This window comes from Euwallacea fornicatus, chromosome 3, assembly GCF_040115645.1.
Source record: "Euwallacea fornicatus isolate EFF26 chromosome 3, ASM4011564v1, whole genome shotgun sequence".
Taxonomy (NCBI): domain Eukaryota; kingdom Metazoa; phylum Arthropoda; class Insecta; order Coleoptera; family Curculionidae; genus Euwallacea; species Euwallacea fornicatus.
Window position 1 is genome coordinate 5,202,614 of NC_089543.1, and position 21,651 is coordinate 5,224,264.

The following is a 21,651-nucleotide window of genomic DNA, read 5'->3' on the forward strand; positions in this document are numbered from 1 at the left end:
TTTTGCATTTCCCTCCCAAAATTGATACGTTTCATCATTATTTTACCCTACGAAACGAACAAGGAAATATTATGACAATACTGGACGCCTTCCAATCGTCTAAGTCCCATTATCTATTGGTTGCCCAAGTTATTGCGTATTTTTCCATCGATTGAATTCAATTTCATTAAATTCTTGCCCAAACAGTCTATTTACTACCAATTCAAAAATGAAAAACCGTATTGAACCTTTTCGACATATTTTGTTATACTACTTCTGCAAAGGAAAAATTGCAACTCAGCATAAAAAATTGTGCGATGTGAATGCTGAAGTCGATGAAGGCCAAATAAAGGTCTTGATGGGATCAAATCGACAATTAATCACACTGAAGATTGCTTGTAGTCTAAGGTATCGAAATCAAGCCTTCGGAACAACTGAATACGTTAGGAAAATCGATATGAGGGTACCACATGAACTCAAGATAATTGTTGATGCTGGGCACATTAATATCTACGACTCACTCTTTAAAGAAGAAGAAAATTACCCGTTTTGGAAACATATGATATTAATCACATACAATAATGCGGTACATGGAAGATCTTGGACCAAGCGGAATGAGCCATCCTAAAACACTCCAAAAGCAAATAATCATCAAAGAAAAATTATTATCCGTCTCGTGGGATTACAAAGGTGTTCCCAATTCGATAAATTCAGTAACGAATTCAAGAAAAAACGCCCACGATTGGTAGCTCGTAACCGTGAAAAATTATTACAACTTGGATGGAATGTTTTACCATATTCACGTTATTCTTCAGACTTAGCACCATCGGATTATCATCTGGTTCGATCGGTACCAAATACTCTTAATAGAAAAACCATCGTAACTAATCCAGGTGTAATAACGTACTTGGCCCAGATTTTGTCAAAAAATAATCAAATTTTTATAAGCGCGGTAACTTGAAATTGTCCTACAAATTACAAAATATTTTTAAACAAAAGGGGCAATGGTTACTTTAATAAAGCTATAATTTTTAGTAAAAAACAGCTTTTAATTTACATTGTGAAATATGCAATGGGTTTGTGGACAATCTCAAATATTCAAAATGATCTCCCCATGCATCCGTTGACCGATCTGCTTAGCACCTACCTAGTCCTTCTACTAAGAACATTTATCATAAGCACTCTGTATTGTAATTCATTTCTGCTTTATTTCATAGTGCCCCATTAATGCTGAGCAGAGATCTACCCTTCTTACTTCTCGAATATCAAACAGGAAAAAGACAAGAAAATAAACCAACTCATAGCGTTATACATTTATATAAAATTTAACGATAGTACGTTCATATACAAAATATATTTAATGAAAAACAAGCTATAGGTAATTGAATACACTGGTTGATAATATCTCTCCAATGTAAAGTAGAATAAAATCTTCACATAGTTTTAACTAAATTATTCAAAATATATATCTAGATACATAAAAGTTGCAGTTATTACACATTGGGCATATCCACTATCTTCTATCTGCGGAGTCTATACCGGAAATTAGAAGAGAATTAAAATATTGCTGCTTATGTCGCGCCATTTAGAAGTTAACACATACTGGTGCCTCAAAGTTTTCTGTGGTTTTATTATTTGTGCTCTACTCATAAATGGGATGTTAGAAATACATAAATGCAGAACGGAAACCGATTGGTAGCTAATTATGTATTTCATCATACTGTTCTGACCAAATTTTTAAGGCTTCTTTTTGGCCACTATTCCATAAGGCATTGGCCAAAACTCCCACTGTGGCTTTGCTTCTACCTTTGTGTTGTGTCCAGTCAACTAGCAACCATCGAATCAACTGAAAAAGTTGTATAATTCTGAAATGCATTTTGTAGTGTGGAACTACTTACCTCTGGTATATTGTCATGGAAACGTAACTTTTGTTGCTCTATCTGTGACCTTGTGAAGTCTAACTGCACAAAAGTCTCCATATATCTTTTCCCAATTTGCTCATAAACCACATCTATGTCAACGGCCATCACTGGCTTGTCGCAGTTCTTAAGCTCCTTCATTTTTTCCGTTTCAATTATTTTGAATTTTTTCGATTTTGATGTGGAGCAATTAAAATGATACACACTTCCGATATGCGCATAAGGCGAGTGCGAAATTTGCATTACGTTTATCACTAAAAAATAAAGATGGAAAATTTCAATGCTCCAATTTACAATTTAACATGGCATTATACATTAATTGTCGCTAATCAAAACAGATTATTCTTTTGTTCTTAAATACCTATTTGTGTGAGTGCAAGTACCCACCACAAAAGGTGAGATAGGTAAGTATCTATATGGGTATTCGCATCATAAGAAAGTATTCAATTTCTCCTAATAAGTGATATGATCGCATTTAAAAAAAAGACAAAAGTGGTGGGCTCGGAAACATCAAAGAGGCCTTTCTCGCCAAATCAGAACTCATTGTTGAATTTGCAGAACATAAACACCTGAAATTACTTATCTTTAAATTTTTCATGAAAATAAAGGTGAAATGCCTGTGAAACGATTAATATAGAATACTTGCTTAACTGATAACATATCGTTAAGATACAAGTTGCACCTCTGTAGTTCCACAATACCTATTGATCACAAATAATGACTCTTTCTTACCTTGCCTTTTATCTTTATGAGAATTTCCGTATTCAAATGAAAATTCAGGTTCATTTTCACTGTTTGGCATTTCACAATTTTTTTCGGGCTTTATTTTTATATTCTCTTTGTCCCTAGGAGGGCTAGGGATCGCGTCTGTGGTATATTCTCGTTCTTCGAACATTCTTTTTAACTATGTCTCAGTACCAAAATAAAAACGGAAATTTAATGACATTTGTTATCAAGATTCAGTTTGTACGATGTCAAGTCAACTTAGTCAGCGCTACGACAAGTTCGGAAAGTACGGTACGATTAAGTAGTTTGGGAACTGGTTGAACCAGTTTTGAATCGCTAATAATCTTTGCTTGGATACTCGAAACGGCGATTGTGATGACGTGTCAGGTCTGATAGTACTTGTTAAAACCCTACATCACAATTGACAGTACTACGCAGTATCACGTATACGCGTACTCGAAAATACAATGAACAATTTTTTGGACCGGTTGGGTGTTGCGTAAGCATGTAGCTGCCGACGCATTAAATTTTTAAATGTTTGACCAATTTTAGATTGTTTAAACAATGTTGCCTGAGATTCAGGAATACGAACTACAATTTCACTTTACGAAAAGCGTAAATACGCGTTATCCAAAAAAACGAGAAAAACTCATAAGTTTCGGATTTTTAAAAAATGTTATTTATACTGTTTATTGTCCGCTCAGTTTACCAGCACATCGACCAGACTATCTCAACTCACCTCAATGGGTTTATGAATTCGTCGTAAAAATCTAGAGGGTGCGTCCCGTTTCTTGCAATTCCACCTACCATAACAAGCAATTTTCTGGAACGCCACAACTCTTTTTTATATAAAGAAACATGACATTCCCTGTTCAATTTCATTCTTTTTATCTTAAATTCGTGCACAAAGAATATACAATTTGAAACTAAAAAAAAATTCATTCAATGCCGCTAAACGAAGGTAAGTCGCGCGTGCAATGACCGAAATAAAACTCGTAAAACCGCCAAATGAGAACCGATTACGACTTTGGTGGTGACATTAATAGATGTCGCAGACAGTGTTACCATCCAAAACAATTTGAAGAGTTATTTCTGCTAGGCCACATAAAAGTTAGCTCCTCTGTTATGACTGCCGGTGATATTATGGCACAAGAGTGAACTATTTTTGAGCAGCAGAAGTGACACTTGTGTCAGTACGCGTCATTTACTGGGCAGTTTACATCTAAGAGAATGTCAAGTAGAGTTTTTTTAAACCTACTTATGTCTTGAAAAGCTGAGTTACAAACTGGTAAAAATTGATTCTTTGTCAAATTTACTGCTAGTAGTTCTGGAATTTTTAACATCTACCATCTTTTTCATATTTTTTATCTTTAATTTTTTAATTTGATTTTAATTGTTGAAAATTTCTGAAATATGATGATTTAAATTTAACAACCTCTGCCATATTATACAGACACGTCAAATTGTAAGGTCTCTCTCTCTCTTTCTCTCTCTGCGCTCTACTCTACACTTGGTGCGCGTGCATGGCGTGGTCTGTTCATCTTCCGTTTGTCGATTGAGTACTGACGTAATCCGAAGATGAGTCGTCACATTTCGGGCAGTTTCGGAAAATATTGACATTTTAGTTTTTGACAATATGGACATGGAGAGGATTTGGATAACATTACATTGGAAAGAAATTAGGTGTATAAAGTTATAGAATTATTACAGAGATTTAAATATTATTGTCAATGTTCAGCGGTACGTAAGTTATTCTATCAATTAAGTAACCGCAAGATTTTGTAGTTTACATAGCATATAATGCAACCCCGGCAGATGACGTATACTCACCTTCCAAACACGCCTATTTCTTTGATTTTATTCTCGGAAATACTCGCTTCTTTATTTTATCATATCCGCCCCTATAATTTATATTTTTAAACTGCACTTGTATCTCTTTTAGACATCCCTTATTTACTGATTTATCTCAAATTTCAGGTGGACTTATCTGTGAAAATAATATAAAATGGGGAAGCTGTTGTCAAAAATTTTTGGCAATAAAGAGATGAGAATTTTGATGCTTGGCTTAGATGCTGCAGGGAAAACTACAATTCTATACAAATTGAAATTAGGCCAGTCAGTGTCAACAATTCCAACAGTGGGCTTCAATGTGGAAACTGTAACTTACAAAAATGTGAAGTTCAATGTATGGGATGTGGGTGGACAAGATAAAATTCGACCTCTCTGGCGGCATTATTACACAGGCACACAGGGTTTAATATTTGTCGTGGACTGTGCAGATCGTGACCGCATTGATGAGGCCAGACAAGAACTCCATAGAATTATAAATGATCGCGAAATGCGAGATGCAATAATACTCATATTTGCTAATAAACAGGATTTAGCAGAAGCCATGAAGCCCCACGAAATTCAAGAGAAATTAGGTTTAACTCGTATGAGGGATCGAAATTGGTATGTCCAACCCGCTTGTGCAACAACTGGCGATGGCCTCTTTGAAGGTCTAACATGGCTTACAAGTAACCATAAATTATAGCACTCTTGTCCAGTAAATATACATACTAAGGTTTAAAAGCTATATATTTATATGTTTGAATTTAGGAAAGGTTTGTAAAAAATTATGTTTTTAACCTTACATTCCAGTTATTATAGCATTTTTGTGCCGAGCATTTTTGCAATAAAGGAACATGCAGTGGTTGTGACTTATGCAGTGTTAGTCTTACAGCCAACTGACTCTTGTAAATACACTTTCCCTAAAGACATTTTGACGTTATAGATATGATTTTCTGAGTTATATTTTGAGAGTATACACATTTTGTAGTATTGCTTAAGATTTTGTAATGTATATACTTGAATATAAGTTACTTGTTCTCTGAACACAGTGCCCATTATGTGTACAGCCATAGATTAAGTTTCACCTTAAATAAAAATCATATTTAACCGCTATTAATTCAAAGTTAGTATTGTTTCTTGTTTATATAATATAAAATGGTTACATACACCATACACACTAGAATTGTTTCGCACGATTGTAATTAGTTGCGTCGCTCTGAATTGTTTTATATTGTAATATATTGTTGCCGCGTTTAAGCTAAAAGTTGCTATTTTTAAGTCATCACATTAGAAACAATTCGTTTATTTATAAGAATTTATGTATTTTGTAACTACATGGAAATGGAGGTTTGTTTAATCTCTACAAATCACAGGTTTGCAAATTGTTTCAGAAATTAATTTGAATTTAATAAATTATGATGCCAGCTTAGACTAATGTTTTTACTGTACTAATTTTTCTTGACGGAAGAAGTGCAAGGATATTCAAGCAGTTGATTCTACCTGAACGTTAAAGGGTTATTTTACCATAATTATCGATGAACTTTTCCATTTAGGGTTTTTGTTCGCTTCATCGAATTTCCGTTCTTTCAGTATGATTATTCAACATAAAAAGGTTTCCCTGTCTTAGCCGCTGTAATTAACCGACGTGACGATAAGTACCTACTAGATTATTATTATGAATAAAGCATGTTTTTGCAAAGATGTATGTTGATTAAAATGAAAATACACATCAATTACATAGCTCAAAGACTCATTTTATTTTTTATTAGATACATATTTATTTTCTTGAATTAGGTACATTAGGTAGATACTTATTAATGGGGAGGTCCGCTGCTCCTGCGGTTAAGTTATGAAACACAAACTGCAGAAACATTGAAAGATACTTATTAATATAATTATGTGTATAAACAGTGACACATTGTACATATATATAAATTAATTTAAAAATGATTAGAAAAAGGCGCAACATTGTTCACACAAACTATAAGGCCGGCCTAGTAATTTAAACTTCTAAGAGTTTAAGGGCTTAGACATAATTAGTTTTTGATATCACTAATGTCTATACACGAAACAGAAATTACATTTTTTTTTTTAATAATTTCGACATTTGGTACCGATTAAAAAACTAGTTTGGAGGTTCCGATTTAATTTAGTTACAAAAAACAAGAAAGCAAATTACTTATTATTCAGTGAGGTCAAAAATTTTGGAATACATTTATTTAAAATTCATTGTTTAAGAAAAATGCTCAGACACAACGAATGTTATTTATTTTCAGTTGCGCATTATTTGAAATAATTTTCACTCATACACGGTCCCCCACCTTTTTGTACTTCACTGTATAAGTTACCAGCCTCACTCTATTCGTTACCTATACATTCATGGCTAAAGAGAGCAAGTTTCTCTATTAATCATACGTTAAAGTTATACAACGCCTTAATTAACATTTATATATGTATGTATATTACATTGAATATGCTCGCTATTTTTGTCACAGTCTACATCTTGATAAATTATGGTCTATCTACACATTATAATATGCACCTAGTCGTAATAAACATTTGTCATGACTAAGACCAATAAAAAAATTCACGGAAAATCTACAAATAAAACAAATGTAAGTAAGGAGTTTAAAGAATTTTCTAACATTCAAGGGTCAACCCAAAACCTTTATTAAATGTAAAATTATTCATTTATTTCAGAGATTTTGTAAAATCATGAAATATTAACGTTTAAGCTTTATTATGAATAGTCTTTGGTTAAAGGTTAAAATAAATCACCAAATGTAATAAATAGAACGACTTTACAGTCTAAAGTACCACAGTCTTCCGGCAAATATATTTGTTTTTCAGAGAGACAGAGAGAGAGAGAGCCGAACTGACACAGAGGAAGATTAGAGATCACTATAGTAGTCATGGTTGTAATACTTATGTAATCGTATTAAGCCAGGTGCACATCTGACAAACCAAAACAGCAGCATTTTTCCTATATCATAATAAATTTGTATAAAAGCGTTTCTGTTTTGTTGGTTATTCATTCAAACAAACATTAAACAAAGGAATGTGAAAAAGTGCGTCTCCGATACTTTTGTGAATACCTCTTCTTTACGAAAATATATAGTAAAAATAGGAGGGGTAGTTCAAATGCACAAATATTTTTCGATGCTTAACTGGTGGATTTTTCCTATGGATATAAAACTTAATTCCTGCCTGAACCGTCGTGGCGGATCATGTATCAGGTGAAATATTTTCTTTTGAGCTTTACCCGCCAATAGATCAGTGGTACATCCACGTAATATGTATATCCTACATACTACTTTTTTTCGTATATATAAAAAGAACATCAAGATCAGAGAAAACTTGTTTTTGAGTTTGAGGTAGTTCCTGTAGATAGATATTAGTAGTTTATTTGATAACTTTCCCGCATTTCTTGAACTATAGATAGTTGAAATGCTGACGATATGAATAAAAATCGTAATTTCTCACCAATAGCTGCACGATGACTGGTTGTCAGAACCAATAAAACCTGATAAGCAGAAACTCACTTCATGCATTCTCAAGTGTTTATATGTATAAATTAGATGGAATAAATAAATTATGCTTAATTGAACTTGTGACTTGGATCATGGCTCTCTACTAATCCACTTCAAATGTCTACTTTACAAATTACAACTAGAAGGTTTGGTGTGGAACACCGCACATACAGCCTTTAGCAAATTTTTAAGGATTACTGCTTGCGTTTCAAACCCTTGACTATCATTTAATTCTATGGTAGGAATAAATTTTACTTTTGGACTTAATGCATGAGTTCTTTCCCCATGTTTTTTAAGTAAGAGTGAACCTTCTTGCTCCATTGCACATTTTTTTATGGGGGCGAAATCTATGTGTTGATCTTGACCACACTAGAATTTAAAATAACACATTAATGAAATTGCATCTTTTTTTAAAAAAGACAAAAGATCCAACATTAATATTGTATGCTTTATATGATATTATAATAAATATATCACATGCATTTCTGTTAAGTCCAGTGACTTACTACATAAAATAAGCTACCTAGATTTTTATCCATACATACCCTCTCTCCTGCATCTTCTGGGACCATGTTATCTGTTATCATACAGGTTACATATTTCAGCTGCTTCTCAGGGTTAGAAATTTCATTGATCGCACATGCATGAATCTTATTGGCAAAACATTCTACATGATCATGTTGGCAACGGAAGTCTATTTTGCCCTCCTCATCAATTATAGTCTAAAACATATTTTCCAAGAAAAACAGGCTGTCAAAATTTGCTTAAATGTTGTTATGAATGTCTATCCACAAAGTTATCAATAAAGAAAAAAACTTGTGGTCTATATAACTCTACTTAAACATGCAAAAAAAACCAATGAAATCCTCACATGACCTTACCTCAGCTTTTCCATATGGTATTAAATCTAATATTAAAAAGTCTTTTAGTTTCTCAAACACAGGCAATAGCTGATATGTTACAAAAAACTTCGAATCTGGACAGAGAGCCTCATAATACACTGAAACTTTCACCTTCTCGATTTCATTGCCCAAACTGTCTTGAACTATAATTTGCTCAATTGGAGGTTTACTGATGAATATGTATGACTTAAAGGCTTTGAATATGATAATCACAAATACAAAAACAACCAATATTTTTGAAAATTTCGGATTCATTTTTTTTTCACGCTTTATCGTCTGATCATGTTATTGAGCCTGGTTTTGGGGTTCTCTTCTAAAAAAAGGGCACATCAATATGTAAATTGCAAGAATCTGATAAAAGTAATTGATTAGATATATTTAGAGAGCATGATACGTGGTGTAAAGTAGTGTAACGCTTTTATTTATTTTTAATAATAAATGTGAGGCTTGCGGTTTCAATTTACATATATTTTTATATTTTTGTTTATACTTTCGATAAACAATTCAAATTTCACACCAAACTGTCAATACGTCAATGGTCCAATTCAGAAGAGCACGACTTTCATGCTCATGTTCATAAGTTCTCTCTCAATACTGAATGCAAGTGCTCAAACAACACCGAAAGTGTGTGTGTATGTATCGGCTTTGCAAATCGCTCACATTTTACAGCTATATCCCTCATTAACAAAAGATTAAAGGAGCGCTAATAATCCAATACAATGCCCCCTGGAAGATTTAAAATAAAAGCTTTCCCAGCAGAGAAACAAACCAGTCGGAGACTATGCCAGTCGCCAGTCAGAAGTATTGCGCAATGCACAGAATGTGCACCATTTTTGATTGAGTGTTAGAGATAGGAGCTACAATTCAGCTCCAAAACATCAAGCAGATGTAATCAAAGAAAAGATTTTTAGTTTTCGAGACGTTAAAGAAAAGTTTATTTGAAACGAACGACTACCTAATCCTCAATAAATACTCAGCGATCATCCTCTCTAGATTAAAAACATTCCCGCTAGACTAAAGCAGAGTGGTGAAAGCAACGAATAAAGTAGTTCTCGCCTTAATTTGTAAAAAAACCATATAGTTATTGAACAGGAAAACCCAGAATCGTCGAAGCACAGACCAGAACTGTAATCATCGAACACGGAAAACAGGAATTCCTCACTCAATAAAGTTAAAGCTTTGTAAGCTATATTCGATAATCCACTTGTCAAAAGCTTTAGCTGCGCAACCAGAAAAGCATGGCTGCCACCACTCTGGTGTTATTCATCATGATGTGCATGATTTAATGTGTAGATTACGTCACTGGAGTTACACCCAAAGGGAAACTCGGATTGATCACACACAAGTTGTATTCAATCAAAATCAGATCATTTTGGCAATATCTCATTGCAACTATTGATCATTATTTACATTATTATACTGTGTAGACAGGCAAAAACTTGAATATTTGAGCGCTGATTGTTAGACTGGACTGGCGGATACTGGGTAAAAAAAAACTAGAAGATCTTAATAACAAAATTATTTTATTATATTCTAAATACTTATGAATAAATTTCTATAAGCTTATGGGTTATTACTCACTGAAAATCCTCCAGTGGAATTTACAGCTGAATGAACGATGCTTAAAATTACCTTGTAAATGTTTTATTCAAGTAATCGCATGAGAGTATCTTCAATAAAGAAAATAATGTAATCTATAGGAATTGAATATTTCTCTAATCCTGAAGGACCGTCCTTATGAGTAACAACTCAAGAAAGGTACAAAAGTTTAGTAAACTAAATAAGTTAAATATAAACAAAATTGATTACTTCAACATGTACAGAAAATGATTTAAAATATGTACCAATCAGCCTAAACTCATGAACTTACGGTGTACCTAGTAACAAAATAAACAACGTGTAACGTGTACCGCCAATTTGAGCCAGGTAAGATGATTGCTTGCATCCTAATTGCCGACTGGCAGAATATTTAGAATAGTTATCATTCCAACGCTACCTAGTAACTTTGGACAGTAAAATAGGCTTATCACTCAAATGCGTATTGATGTTACAGTCGTAAATACGATTTTAACCAATGCTAAACTTAAGTCATACGTATACGTCAACACTGGGGAAAATTCCCAATCGTAGCAGCCGCATTTGAAATAACTCTTGTCTTAAAATCTTCATTTCCAATTTCCCAGAGAGATCGAGATCTTCTGGTTACTAAATTGGAAGGTGTAACAAGGGCACGACAAAATTTAACATCCTCAAGGGCTAATAGATCAAAGTCTTGGAAACTTTTTATGAGGACAATATCAACGGAAACGCTGAGAAACACGAAGTATTGGTCATTTTCTTCGCTTCCATGGATATTACCTTCCAGAGGTGAAGTTACCAGTGCATTTATCTACTGACCTATGTGATTTCCAAAATACCCATACTGTTATATCACTGACAGTTACAAGAACCAAGAATTACAATGTTTGCTTAATGACTATATACTCGAGGTATTTCCTTATAACAAAACAATACTATTCAAGAATAAAATGTTAAACCAGTCAATTTAATGAAATTGCCTGCAAATTGCTTCAAAACAAATCAGAAGCAATATACCTTTCAGACACGTAGTTTGCAGGTGAACTTAAAACGTATATAAGGAAAGACCTAGTACACTCGTAGTTATTGTCATTGCTAAATCCATGGAGAAAAAAAATAGTGTTACCCCTATCATGAAATAATTTAATCTAACAAAAATATCGAAACATGTAGAATCTCTCCTAAAAAAGAGAAAAATCGAAAAAAAAAGCTTAATTTAACATCAAGAATTGTTCCGAAAGTCGGCTTCGTTGACTCTCGTAACACAGTTGAATAACATCCCACATATTGAAAATATAAAAATCCATTTTATGTATTGGTATATTGATATTCTTAGGATACGGCTAGAAGCTATCGTACATTCGGTATGGCATAAGTAAAATAAAACACTAATCAGATTAAGTCTTACTGAAAAGGTTACTCGCCGACTCCAACTACGGATAAACCGCCTGATAATGGAGTAGGAGATGAAGATACCGTTGACATCATTCTGCATTGCTCCTTAACTACCGGATCTGGAAAATATGATCATCGTGATATTATCTCATCTACTAATTCAGCAGATGTAAGAGAGACATAACCTATAACTGATTTCCATCTCCCTTATTATATCACTTAACACGAATTGACCTCGATAAATTGTTTACAATATCACGAATTCGTATCAATTATGTTTTCTCTGAACACCTAGAAAATAAAGTCTTTTCCGCGATTGGACGTATTAAATCAAGCCTTATGATACAATAAAGCTGGTTACTAGCACAAATATATCTTCTATTATTAGCAAGTTCCTATGTTTATAGAACTCAATTACAAGATGTCAATACATGTGGTAGATTAGAATAAGCGTTTGTGATAGTTTATTTACATATCCAGTCTCGAATTATAATAAAGTATTACACAATTCTATTTTCAAAGGTTACTGATAGAATCATTTATGATACTTACAAAAATAGGCATGTTCCATTGCATCTCTAGCGGTTAGACGTTCTAAATGATCATATCGCAACAGTTTATCCAAGAAATCTAATGCTTCGGGAGAGACTAAATGTTGGTTTTCGCTATGTACAAAACGTTCCCATCGCTTTCTTGAATGTCTGAAAGAGAAGTACAACTTTTCCCGTATATCCACAACAATTTACTCACATTCGAATTATATGTAGCTTTAAGCTTGAACATTAAGTGACATAACATTTTGAATATTATATAAGCTTACCTTCCTAAGATATCATTAAACCTGGGATCTAATTCTATATGGTATTTATCAAGATATTCAAAGAGTTCTTCAGTTCCTAATACTTTGGCAATGCGGACTAATTGGTCGTAGTTGTCATGTCCGTGAAAGAACGGTTCTTTTCTAAAGATCATGGATGCCAGCATACAGCCTAAGGACCACATGTCCAAAGAATAATCGTACATCTGATAGTCCACAAGCAGCTCTGGCCCTTTGAAATACCTATAATAATGTGGATCATTTAAGAATGTTTTTTGGAAATCTACAAAAACCTTCCATACCTGGACGCAACTCGAACATTATATTCTTGACCTGGATGATAAAATTCTGCTAAGCCCCAATCTATTAAGCGTAATTTTCTATTTTCATGATCAATCATCACATTATGAGGTTTCACATCTCTATGCATTATTCCCATGCTGTGACAGTAATCCAGGGCTTTGAGCAGTTCGTATAAGTAAAATCTTATATCAAAGTCTGTTAATGTTTGGTATAATTGTTTAAAATCAATATTATTAACATGTTCGAATATTAATGCAGGAGTTCGGGACACTGGATCTTTTACAACTGCTTCTAAGGTTATGATGTTTGTACCTCCTCGGAGGTTCTCCAATATTTTAATTTCTCTTTTGATTTTCTTCTTTTTAACAGGCTAAAAATAAAAAATATAAGATTACTTTCAAATTTGAAACCGAAAAATTAATATTAATTTAAGATATTACAACTTAAACTGATTTTTATTTAACTTAGTTTGGCATGAATAATAGTTAATTTTTGTGCCAGTGACTAAAAGCCCGCATAAAGTAATAAGGGTCAACTTGCTACACTGCTTGCCCTTATACAAGAGCAAAAAGAAGAGTTGATGAGACGTTATTTTCCAACGTAAGGTTTGCAAAGAGGAACTAATCAAGTGTCTTGCACCTAGAGAGCAACAGCTTGAAAACAGAATAAGGAAAAAGTGGATAATATTCACCAAAGAGTTCTGGAACTGAGAAAGAAATTTCTGGAAAGCCACAATAAAAATGACAATTCTGTAGAAAATTTTAGCACACCCTACGTTAAGATAACCCCCACCGAATTATGATTGAACTGCAACCTGGGAATCTACGAAACTTAATTTCAGACATCTGTGAACGCCAATGGCTGGTAAAAATGGCGAAAATACATATCACTGATAGTTGTTCCATAATAAAGTTGCAGAATTCCTTCAATCACTGTCTAAAGCAAAATCCTGCAACTGTAATTTGTTTTTTGTACTCAGTTGAGAATTAGACAGGAAAAGAGCCATGGGAATGTCTACATGAATTCTAGTCTAATTTAGCTGGTGTACCCCTCAGCTCTTCAGTGCTCCAGAAGCAGTTGGTTGCTAAGCAATCTAGGAATTTGAAGACAGAAGTATGATGACTATGTCTCAAAAAACCAAGGAATATATACGTGACACCAATCCAAAGCGTAGCATTTAGAAATTTAAAAAAATTGTTCAAGTATCAGCATAAATTTGCTAAATATAGGTACCGATTCTCAGATCATTAATGAATCCTGTAAATTGCTACGTTGGATGTGTATTAATGACAATTTTCTAAATTACTGCCCTTTGTTACTTACTTACCTTTAATATTTTAACTACACATTTTTCATTATTTATTACATTGATGGCCTCAAAAACCTCACTGTATTTTCCTCTTCCAAGCTTCCGAACCAACTGGTAGTCATCCTGTTGACCCCAATCAACTACGTAACTTTCATAATCCCAATATTCACGCGGTTTGTGAGCATTCACATCAGCATACACTCTGGCCCGACTGGGTACAGCCATGTTAAAATTACTTTTTAAAGAGGTAGTCAATAAATATCTAACATAGGGATGTATTTCACGAACTGAAAATAAAGAGAAACTCTATAGAAATGCATGATTTGCATATAGCTTTCCTCGACCCACTAGGTTTCTGCAAAAGCAGAACTCTGGTGATTCAAGAATGGAAAACCATAATTGTATCCATTTTTTTGTTAAGTCTCTGCAAAGTGGTAGGCATGGAATTTTGATTTTTGTATAGAAGTAGCTTTGCAAATAATAAAAAAAGTGGTATATATTAAGTATTTAGTTTGTTTTGTTCTTGGGGAGTGTGTATTATAATAAATACAACCGCATGTTAGGTATGCCATGAGCACCTAAGTATGTGGTATTCTTTGGTACCTACCTACAAGAAATTGTCAAGGTACATAGAGTTAGCAATGGGTGGTCATTAAAGAAACCTGGAAATAGTGGGTACCCCCTTAAAAAGGGGGAGGGGGGGGGCTATATCGCATATCTGATTACCAAATTGACAATAGATGAATTTACCCACTACATATCTCTGATATTTCAACGTCTACATGACGTTTTTTTAATGATCACATTTCAGGTAGTTATTGAAGTAGTATGGAAGGAGTTAGATAGAAGTGAGCAACTTGTCTGACGAAATTTTGAAATGACGATTTAACATGTAAAGTTCCGTATAAAATGACATGTTTAAATAGGATTGATTGAAGACAAGGCAAGGAATGGTGTGACGTACTAATGGCTAAACTTAGCTCTCTAGTTACCTTGTTTAAAACATAGTTTTGCTAATCTAGAACATATAATCAGCATAACTGCCCGACAAAGTCTTCTAATTTGTGATTTTCATAGTCGACAACCGAGTTAACAACTCTGTGTAGGTAGGACGAAGCACACGCCATTCCCCACTTTATATACTTTCAAAATATATCTTAACACTAAAAACTTCCTACCTAATTTGTTAAGACGATTCTGCGAAAAGGTTTCGACTTTTGTACATCGCTAACTATTGAACTTTTAGAGGAGACAATTGGAAAAAAATAAATTTAAACCGGCTTCACACGCGATACTACAGGAAAGAGCCAAGATGGAAGAGAATTTTCATACCGCCAGTGTGAGCTGTTCAATTCTACTCGTGAAGCCACCTTCCATAGTATAAGCGATACCCCTCTAAAAGTGTATTGTTCGTCCGGTGCTGCCAAATTTCACGAAAATGCCTCTGATTTAAGTGAATTTCTTGAGTATGAGATATCCAACAGATTCAGAAACCGTTAAAAGATCTAACTACTAATGCCTCACAATTCTCATTAACGAAGGGTTTTTGAAATACACGAGCTGATTGAAGGCGATCACTGATATGGCCCAAACTAATAGTTTTTTTCTCAAGTAGAGAAACACTGTATACTACTCAACACCACCGCCTTTACAATTATTACCATGCAGACAGTGTTGTCGCTAGTTGCGAACTTGCGATCAATTTAAGACAATTGCCATGTTAGACTGGAATTAATGATCGAAATTATCGTTTTTTGCTAACAAATCACGGAATTAGTTGAACATAATGCGACTCATAGTTTTATATCCATAAGTTCCTTAAATGCATTTATTTTTCTAAAATAGTTCAAAATTTTAGTCTTGAATTCAAAGGTTATGTAATTAATGTAAACTAAGGTTTTTTTTCTAAATTATAAGATTGATTATAGACAAACAATGGAAATACCAAATGAGTCAGTCTATACTACCAAAAATCTATACTAAAGGAATTTTTTAGAGAAACTGACCCTGAACCAAATTTACCATCGAGTGTTAGAGTCCTGTTTATCAAATCCAAATACATATTCTTGAACTTGAATTAATCTGAAGCTGTATTATTTCTTAGTTCAAGTCAATTTATCAATTTCTGTAGATATCAGGACATCAGGACATCGTGACTACCACTCAGTAATCATTAGGTTTGACTTTTTGAGAAAGGTTCCGATCAAAAAGTGTAATGAAAAACGCTACCTATGTCTTCACTTCATCAATCAATCAAAAATGTCACTTTATTAAATTGACTTTGTCAGTAATTGATTATTTAATTTTCTCATACTAAAATCATAATATTTTGGAAAATGCTTTAAAATTAAACGTTATTGGATCGTGTGCTCCTAGAAATACTTTAGTAAAAATTTTTCATGAAGCTGTGAGTCTTTCCTGAAATTAATGTCCTTGAAACAGAAAGGAGGCTACTTCCAAGGAGAAATATAAGTTTTCAGTAACCTTAAAATCCAAAGAGAGGTATTTTTGTCCTCAATTTCAAATGAGAAGTCAGCCCCACAAATTAAGATGAATTCAACAAATTTATATGTGACAACCACTCAAATAATATTAAAATCCGACCCCTTGAATCCCCAATCATGGCAGGATTTGTACAGACTTATCCCCTATTTGAGAAACTCTTTATGTTGTGTTGTGTGCTCCATGTTGCTGGTTGACCCACTCACCCCAACTGATGCTCATTGTCAACATCACCTGTGCAGAAAATGTAAGGGAGGCAGGAAGAAAATTAAACCACAATGTGAAAGTTGTAAAGACTGCAATGAATATAGTGAGAATCGAGGATTAAGAATACTAATGCAAATGTATAAACGGATGTGTATAACTCTCATGCATTCTCCAATTTTTAAATGCATTTCCATGCAAGCTACCAAACCAAGCCCAGGCTTTGAGCGTGGAGCAACTAATTTAATACAACTAATCAAGGAGGGAGCAATATTTGAAGATGCATATGAGAGTCGTGGTGGATTGCCTAAATCTACATACTCAATTCTGCCATGTATATATACTAATTCATCTTGTCCTCAGAGTCAGACAATTTCTCAACCCTCACAAGTCGAGCATTCGAAACCTGTACAAGTGAATAATCAAAATAAATCATTGTACTCTGTGGTCTATCCTGGGTCTGGCAATAAAATAACTATTAAGAGGAAACCAAAGGAAAGTACAAATATCAGTGTTAATAATGTTCCTGTACATCATAATTTAAATAATACACAAACAAGAGAATTTGTGGAAAAGGTAAGTAAAGCTGTATGTTATGGGCATGGAAACATACATGATTTATAAAATTTAGTGAGCAGTTGGTTAATATCAATTTGTTTACAGTTCTTATTTTATAGTAATTTGAATTTGATATTCTAGCCAGGCTTATATGTTCATTCTAGTCTAAATGTTTATTATCATTCACTAGCAAATTAGGATCTATTTGTGTTGCTATTTATAAAGGAAGAAATTGTTAATATCATGGCATTATTTTAAACATATTCTTTTTTAATTTCTCACAAATAATAATAATATCAATCCACCATAGTGTCAGAATTTCAACTTTCTTAATATCCCTTTTATTTCCTATGGTTAGATTCTATTTAGCTGGCAATTATATCCTATTTAAAAATTACGTCTTTACTTTTAGCATAAAGAAATCAAATCAGCCTAATTTATTCGTGTTATGACATCAAAAATATTTATATTATGTTTAATTCTCTAAATATTTTTTTGCAGTTGTAGTTGTTTTTTATTTTAGGCTGTATTTAAAAAACCTTCTATAAAGCCAAAAAAAGGTTGCCGTTGTGGAAATGCTACTGCTACTCCTGGAAAGTTAACCTGTTGCGGTCAAAGGTGTCCGTGTTATGTAGAGAGTAAAGCTTGTATAAATTGTAAATGTAGAGGCTGTCGAAATCCACATAGACCTGACGGGAATAAGGTTAGTCAAAAAAAAAAGAAACCCAGAAATATGAACATATTTCAGCTGCGTCTCCTGTATATACAAGAACTTACTCCTCTTTTTCATAAAGCAGAAAATTACCAACAAATTAATTAGGATCTTTACTTGCCCATATACTTTCCATATACCGTGGAATTACTTTAGGTGATGCCGTTTATTCCTGCGTTGGAAACTACCAAATTAGTAATTCCTCCGGTTCAAGAAATTCAGCTCCAACAACATATTCAGTTACTGCAACAAGCTCCTGCACCTCCACAAATTAATTCAATGCCTGTTGTGGGGGATGAGCGCATCTCTGGAGTAAAATTGGATACCCTTCAGCTGGATACACAATTTTTCACTACCGAGCCAATAAATTCCCAGTTCAAAGCATTCAAATGTAAGGAGTTGGGTTTTGAAAACATTCCTGCCTTTGGTGAGGGACTTTGGCAAAAGTTCTAGTTTGGAAATATGTACTTATGAATAGCAGGAACTAAAAATGCCAAGCTCAAGAGTATTTTTTTTAGTGTTAGGCAGTGGATTTCACCTGATACATACATTAACTGCATAGGATTTGTTAAATAATGAATTGACTGAAGATGAGGAGCAAACTGAGGTAGCAATATAATAATATATCTACAGCTTTAGGAAAACAATTTTAGAAATAATTAGAAAATCTCTGCAATTAATTTTTTGAACTTTAATCGTTCGGTTTTATTCTGTAAATTCATTTAGTACATAAAAATTTTTAACTGCAGTTCGGAAACTTACAGTTCCATCAGAGAGAAACCAGTTAGCTCAAGTTGCGAATGAATAACAAATACATGATTGAAGAAGCCAAAAAATCTTAATTTTCGAATATTCGATACTTCGGTTTCTGCTTTCCTGTAATAAAATTGAATCTTTATATCGTTAGTAATACTGTTAAGAATTTTATTAAAATTGAATATCGATGTTGCTCGACTGAAATCGACGCTTATCGCAGTAGTTGCCTCTTTAATTTTGGGCGAATTTTACCAAAAGTAGAAATTATTACTTAATACATATACATATATCGTGGCCGTAAATTAAATGTATCTTGTTAGCTTTGAAAGACAGGGTGTTTTAACCTGCGCCTTCAGACTCAAACGTTTAGGGGGTGCTCTATTCCCGTTACCAAGGGTGTTGCGATTTTCAACGTGCAGTTGACAATATAATAGGAAATGAAGGTTTGTAAATACATTTGTTTACTTAGATGACGACACAAGCTGTGGCATCGACCAGTCCCACTACGAACAAAATCTACAAATCTTCATGGACTCCATTCAAAAGTGTAATCTGGCACTGAATAAAGATAATTTCAACATGGGTTCTACACATGACTTGTCTATAGAAGAAACGTCGGAAATAACATAGGACCCATTCGTACTAACTAAAATCAATATTTTAATGCAGGATTTTAAAGTCTTAAAGGTAACATTTTTCACCGAAAACCATAAGATTGTATCCACTGTGTGTCGTGGCGTACTAGAATCTGTGCACATAAATAATGAAACATTCTTTAAATAATTGCGAAGTTTTACACAAAAGTTCTTCCTAAAATTGTAATACACTGTTTAAAACGACCTAAGGAACAAGCATGCTTTTGGCTATTATCTTGGCATTAATTCACAATAAATTAACATAAAATTTCTTTAATACCTCGTTACCACCGCGAGTATTAATAACAGCACGACAACGTTTGGGCATATTTAACGTCACCCTACCTATAGCGCCTTGTGGTAAAAGTTACCACTGCTCTCTGAGAAAGTTCTAAAGAATCAAATTTCGATGAACATGCACCGTGAGTCAATTGACTGGCTTTTGCAGGGCGGCCTATACGTGCTCTATAGGATTTAAGTTGGGTGGATGGGGTGGCCAGTTAACAAAAGTTACATTATTGTTCTTGAACCAACACGTAATAGCCTGGCAAACAAGAAGAACGTTCTCTTGCATATAAAGGGGTCGTGGGCCAGCAACATATGTAAAAGAAAGGCAACAACCGTGTCATCGTGAAACCTACTCCATAACTATGGATTTCCTGAAAATAACTCTCGTTCTGACCTTTCTGTTTCACGCCCAATGCATTACCTTTAGCTATTAGGTTGAAATTCAAACCGTGACTCATCTGTGAATAACACGTTGGCCCGTTGTCTAATGTGAGAATTTATCAACAATTGTTTTTGTTTCTTAGGCTATTTTGAGCAGTGTACTTTCGAAATATTTGTCAATGTTTGGATAATAATTTTCGTGCTTCGCGTCTTTAAGCCTGACCCCTCAAGAGACACCTGATGAGACTTCATATGAGATGTACATCCCAAATCCCCCGGACCAACGTCTGTAAGGACGCAGGTTAAAATTGAAACACCCTGTATATACTTTTCTCCCATTCAGTTCTCTTTTGCACACATTTAGAAGATCTGTGAAAAATCTTAATGTGAAATTTGCAAAGGGAGCAAGATATCTAATAGGTAAGTAAGACTAATTTGTATTGAAAAAATATTTTATTTTTTAACATCGATACTCGGTTTGCATTTCAATTATGTGATAAAAATCTGCCTCTCTAGTTTATTTTTTGACGAAGTTCGTAAATAATAATAGTTATTTCTTTTTTTGGGCCAATGGGTAGGGATGTATTATATTTTTTTGTATTGTGATGTTTTCGTTCTCGCTGAGGTTAGTAATATTGATAACGTTACAGAACCAGGAGGGGCGAAACTCTTGTTTGTTCTTGGTAATAGTTATACTGCGAGATCTCGAATGAACGAAAAGGTAGGTAGGCAACGTTGTTTAAAGGTATCTGCTTAATGGTATTATTGATCTTTTTTTAATACATTGGCTGCCCATCATTTTGCCACGTTAGTAATTTTAATTGTTTCCAGTTAAGAATTCGCAACATTTAAGGAAACGAGGGCCTTTATTTCCTTTCTTTCATTAAAAAGACTTTAAATTCATTTCTTCTTAGATGTAATCTCATTTGAAGTCTAAGAAAATTGAACTGAACATTATTAGTTAGTTACTGATGGTATTTTGTTGTATATTATGCGTTATGTAATTTTATTATGACTTTGTGTTTAAAATCACCGTGTTTGGTTCGATTTCATGCGTGTACTAGTAACATCTACATATATTTAACGTTGTATACAGACAAAAAAAGAATATACCGTTCTGTATGTTGTGATATTTTAGTGTAAGATAGAACGTTTATATTTTTTTAACTAGAAAACATAATGGATACAAAATTTGTAAAAAAATAAAAGGTAATGTATCGAGTTGTGGTTTTAATAAACACACACCTCTCATGTGCGTTTATTACTTTTTAAACCAATAAACTTTTTTAAACATCCTTTCAGAGCTCCTAATAAAATTGCCGCGTGC

At 33.6% G+C, this 21,651-nt stretch overlaps 5 protein-coding genes across 9 annotated transcripts; 2 read left to right on the forward strand and 3 right to left on the reverse strand.

Moving 5' to 3' along the window:
- Nucleotides 1-1,280: 1,280 nt before the first annotated feature.
- Nucleotides 1,281-2,929, reverse strand: LOC136350469 (uncharacterized). The gene is made up of 3 exons (XM_066302203.1): nt 2,631-2,929; nt 1,878-2,152; nt 1,281-1,825 (listed from the first exon to the last, which is right to left on the reverse strand). The coding sequence occupies exons 1-3, from the start codon at nt 2,791-2,793 to the stop codon at nt 1,679-1,681; spliced, it is 585 nt and encodes a 194-aa protein (XP_066158300.1). The 5' UTR covers nt 2,794-2,929; the 3' UTR covers nt 1,281-1,678.
- A 1,276-nt stretch (nt 2,930-4,205) lies between these two features.
- Nucleotides 4,206-5,883, forward strand: Arf51F (ADP-ribosylation factor 6). 2 transcript variants are annotated; one of them, XM_066302846.1, is made up of 2 exons: nt 4,206-4,364; nt 4,602-5,883. In XM_066302846.1, exon 2 carries the CDS (start codon nt 4,630-4,632, stop codon nt 5,155-5,157), a length of 528 nt encoding a protein of 175 aa, XP_066158943.1. In that variant the 5' UTR covers nt 4,206-4,364; nt 4,602-4,629; the 3' UTR covers nt 5,158-5,883. The 2 variants fall into 2 exon arrangements, with proteins under 2 accessions (XP_066158943.1, XP_066158944.1); XM_066302847.1 differs by having other exon boundaries at nt 4,245-4,368.
- Nucleotides 5,884-6,187: 304 nt separating this feature from the next.
- Nucleotides 6,188-9,467, reverse strand: LOC136350777 (GILT-like protein 1). Its single transcript, XM_066302845.1, has 3 exons — nt 8,866-9,467; nt 8,530-8,706; nt 6,188-8,353 (listed from the first exon to the last, which is right to left on the reverse strand). The coding sequence occupies exons 1-3, from the start codon at nt 9,139-9,141 to the stop codon at nt 8,111-8,113; spliced, it is 696 nt and encodes a 231-aa protein (XP_066158942.1). The 5' UTR covers nt 9,142-9,467; the 3' UTR covers nt 6,188-8,110.
- Nucleotides 9,468-10,390: 923 nt separating this feature from the next.
- On the reverse strand, nt 10,391-15,867 carry CkIIalpha (casein kinase II subunit alpha). 2 transcript variants are annotated; one of them, XM_066302843.1, is made up of 6 exons: nt 15,467-15,867; nt 14,307-14,575; nt 12,979-13,349; nt 12,680-12,919; nt 12,412-12,560; nt 10,391-11,978 (listed from the first exon to the last, which is right to left on the reverse strand). In XM_066302843.1, the coding sequence occupies exons 2-6, from the start codon at nt 14,511-14,513 to the stop codon at nt 11,881-11,883; spliced, it is 1,065 nt and encodes a 354-aa protein (XP_066158940.1). In that variant the 5' UTR covers nt 14,514-14,575; nt 15,467-15,867; the 3' UTR covers nt 10,391-11,880. The 2 variants fall into 2 exon arrangements, with proteins under 2 accessions (XP_066158940.1, XP_066158939.1); XM_066302842.1 differs by lacking the exon at nt 15,467-15,867 and adding an exon at nt 15,281-15,452.
- Nucleotides 15,868-16,579: 712 nt separating this feature from the next.
- On the forward strand, nt 16,580-21,545 carry msl-2 (male-specific lethal 2). 3 transcript variants are annotated; one of them, XR_010734131.1, is made up of 5 exons: nt 16,580-17,570; nt 18,076-18,255; nt 18,421-18,728; nt 18,783-18,871; nt 19,490-19,619. XR_010734131.1 is itself a non-coding variant. In XM_066301817.1 (4 exons), the coding sequence occupies exons 1-4, from the start codon at nt 16,839-16,841 to the stop codon at nt 19,648-19,650; spliced, it is 1,308 nt and encodes a 435-aa protein (XP_066157914.1). In that variant the 5' UTR covers nt 16,580-16,838; the 3' UTR covers nt 19,651-21,545. The 3 variants fall into 3 exon arrangements, 2 of the variants coding, with proteins under 2 accessions (XP_066157914.1, XP_066157915.1); XM_066301817.1 differs by lacking the exon at nt 18,783-18,871 and having other exon boundaries at nt 18,421-18,655; nt 19,490-21,545; XM_066301818.1 differs by lacking the exon at nt 19,490-19,619 and having other exon boundaries at nt 18,783-19,151.
- The last annotated feature ends 106 nt before the right edge of the window (nt 21,546-21,651 follow it).

What these genes read in the sequence shown, in the direction of transcription:
- LOC136350469 (XM_066302203.1), bottom strand. Translation starts at nt 2,793, where the DNA reads ATGTTCGAAGAACGAGAATATACCACAGACGCGATCCCTAGCCCTCCT. An exon ending in TCATAAAGATAAAAGGCAAG is followed by an intron (nt 2,153 to 2,630) that starts GTAAGAAAGAGT and finishes TTTATTTTTTAG; the next exon opens with TGATAAACGTAATGCAAATT. An exon ending in TCCATGACAATATACCAGAG is followed by an intron (nt 1,826 to 1,877) that starts GTAAGTAGTTCC and finishes CAACTTTTTCAG; the next exon opens with TTGATTCGATGGTTGCTAGT.
- CkIIalpha (XM_066302842.1), bottom strand. Translation starts at nt 15,326, where the DNA reads ATGCTGATTATATGTTCTAGATTAGCAAAACTATGTTTTAAACAAG. An exon ending in GTGTAGTTAAAATATTAAAG is followed by an intron (nt 13,350 to 14,306) that starts GTAAGTAAGTAA and finishes TTTTATTTTTAG; the next exon opens with CCTGTTAAAAAGAAGAAAAT. An exon ending in AATGTTCGAGTTGCGTCCAG is followed by an intron (nt 12,920 to 12,978) that starts GTATGGAAGGTT and finishes ACATTATTATAG; the next exon opens with GTATTTCAAAGGGCCAGAGC.
- msl-2 (XM_066301817.1), top strand. Translation starts at nt 16,839, where the DNA reads ATGAATTCAACAAATTTATATGTGACAACCACTCAAATAATATTAAAA. An exon ending in CAAGAGAATTTGTGGAAAAG is followed by an intron (nt 17,571 to 18,075) that starts GTAAGTAAAGCT and finishes TTTTTATTTTAG; the next exon opens with GCTGTATTTAAAAAACCTTC. An exon ending in CCAGTTCAAAGCATTCAAAT is followed by an intron (nt 18,656 to 19,489) that starts GTAAGGAGTTGG and finishes TTGTTTACTTAG; the next exon opens with ATGACGACACAAGCTGTGGC.
- LOC136350777 (XM_066302845.1), bottom strand. Translation starts at nt 9,141, where the DNA reads ATGAATCCGAAATTTTCAAAAATATTGGTTGTTTTTGTATTTGTGATT. An exon ending in TACCATATGGAAAAGCTGAG is followed by an intron (nt 8,707 to 8,865) that starts GTAAGGTCATGT and finishes AATATGTTTTAG; the next exon opens with ACTATAATTGATGAGGAGGG. An exon ending in CAGAAGATGCAGGAGAGAGG is followed by an intron (nt 8,354 to 8,529) that starts GTATGTATGGAT and finishes TTTAAATTCTAG; the next exon opens with TGTGGTCAAGATCAACACAT.
- Arf51F (XM_066302846.1), top strand. Translation starts at nt 4,630, where the DNA reads ATGGGGAAGCTGTTGTCAAAAATTTTTGGCAATAAAGAGATGAGAATT.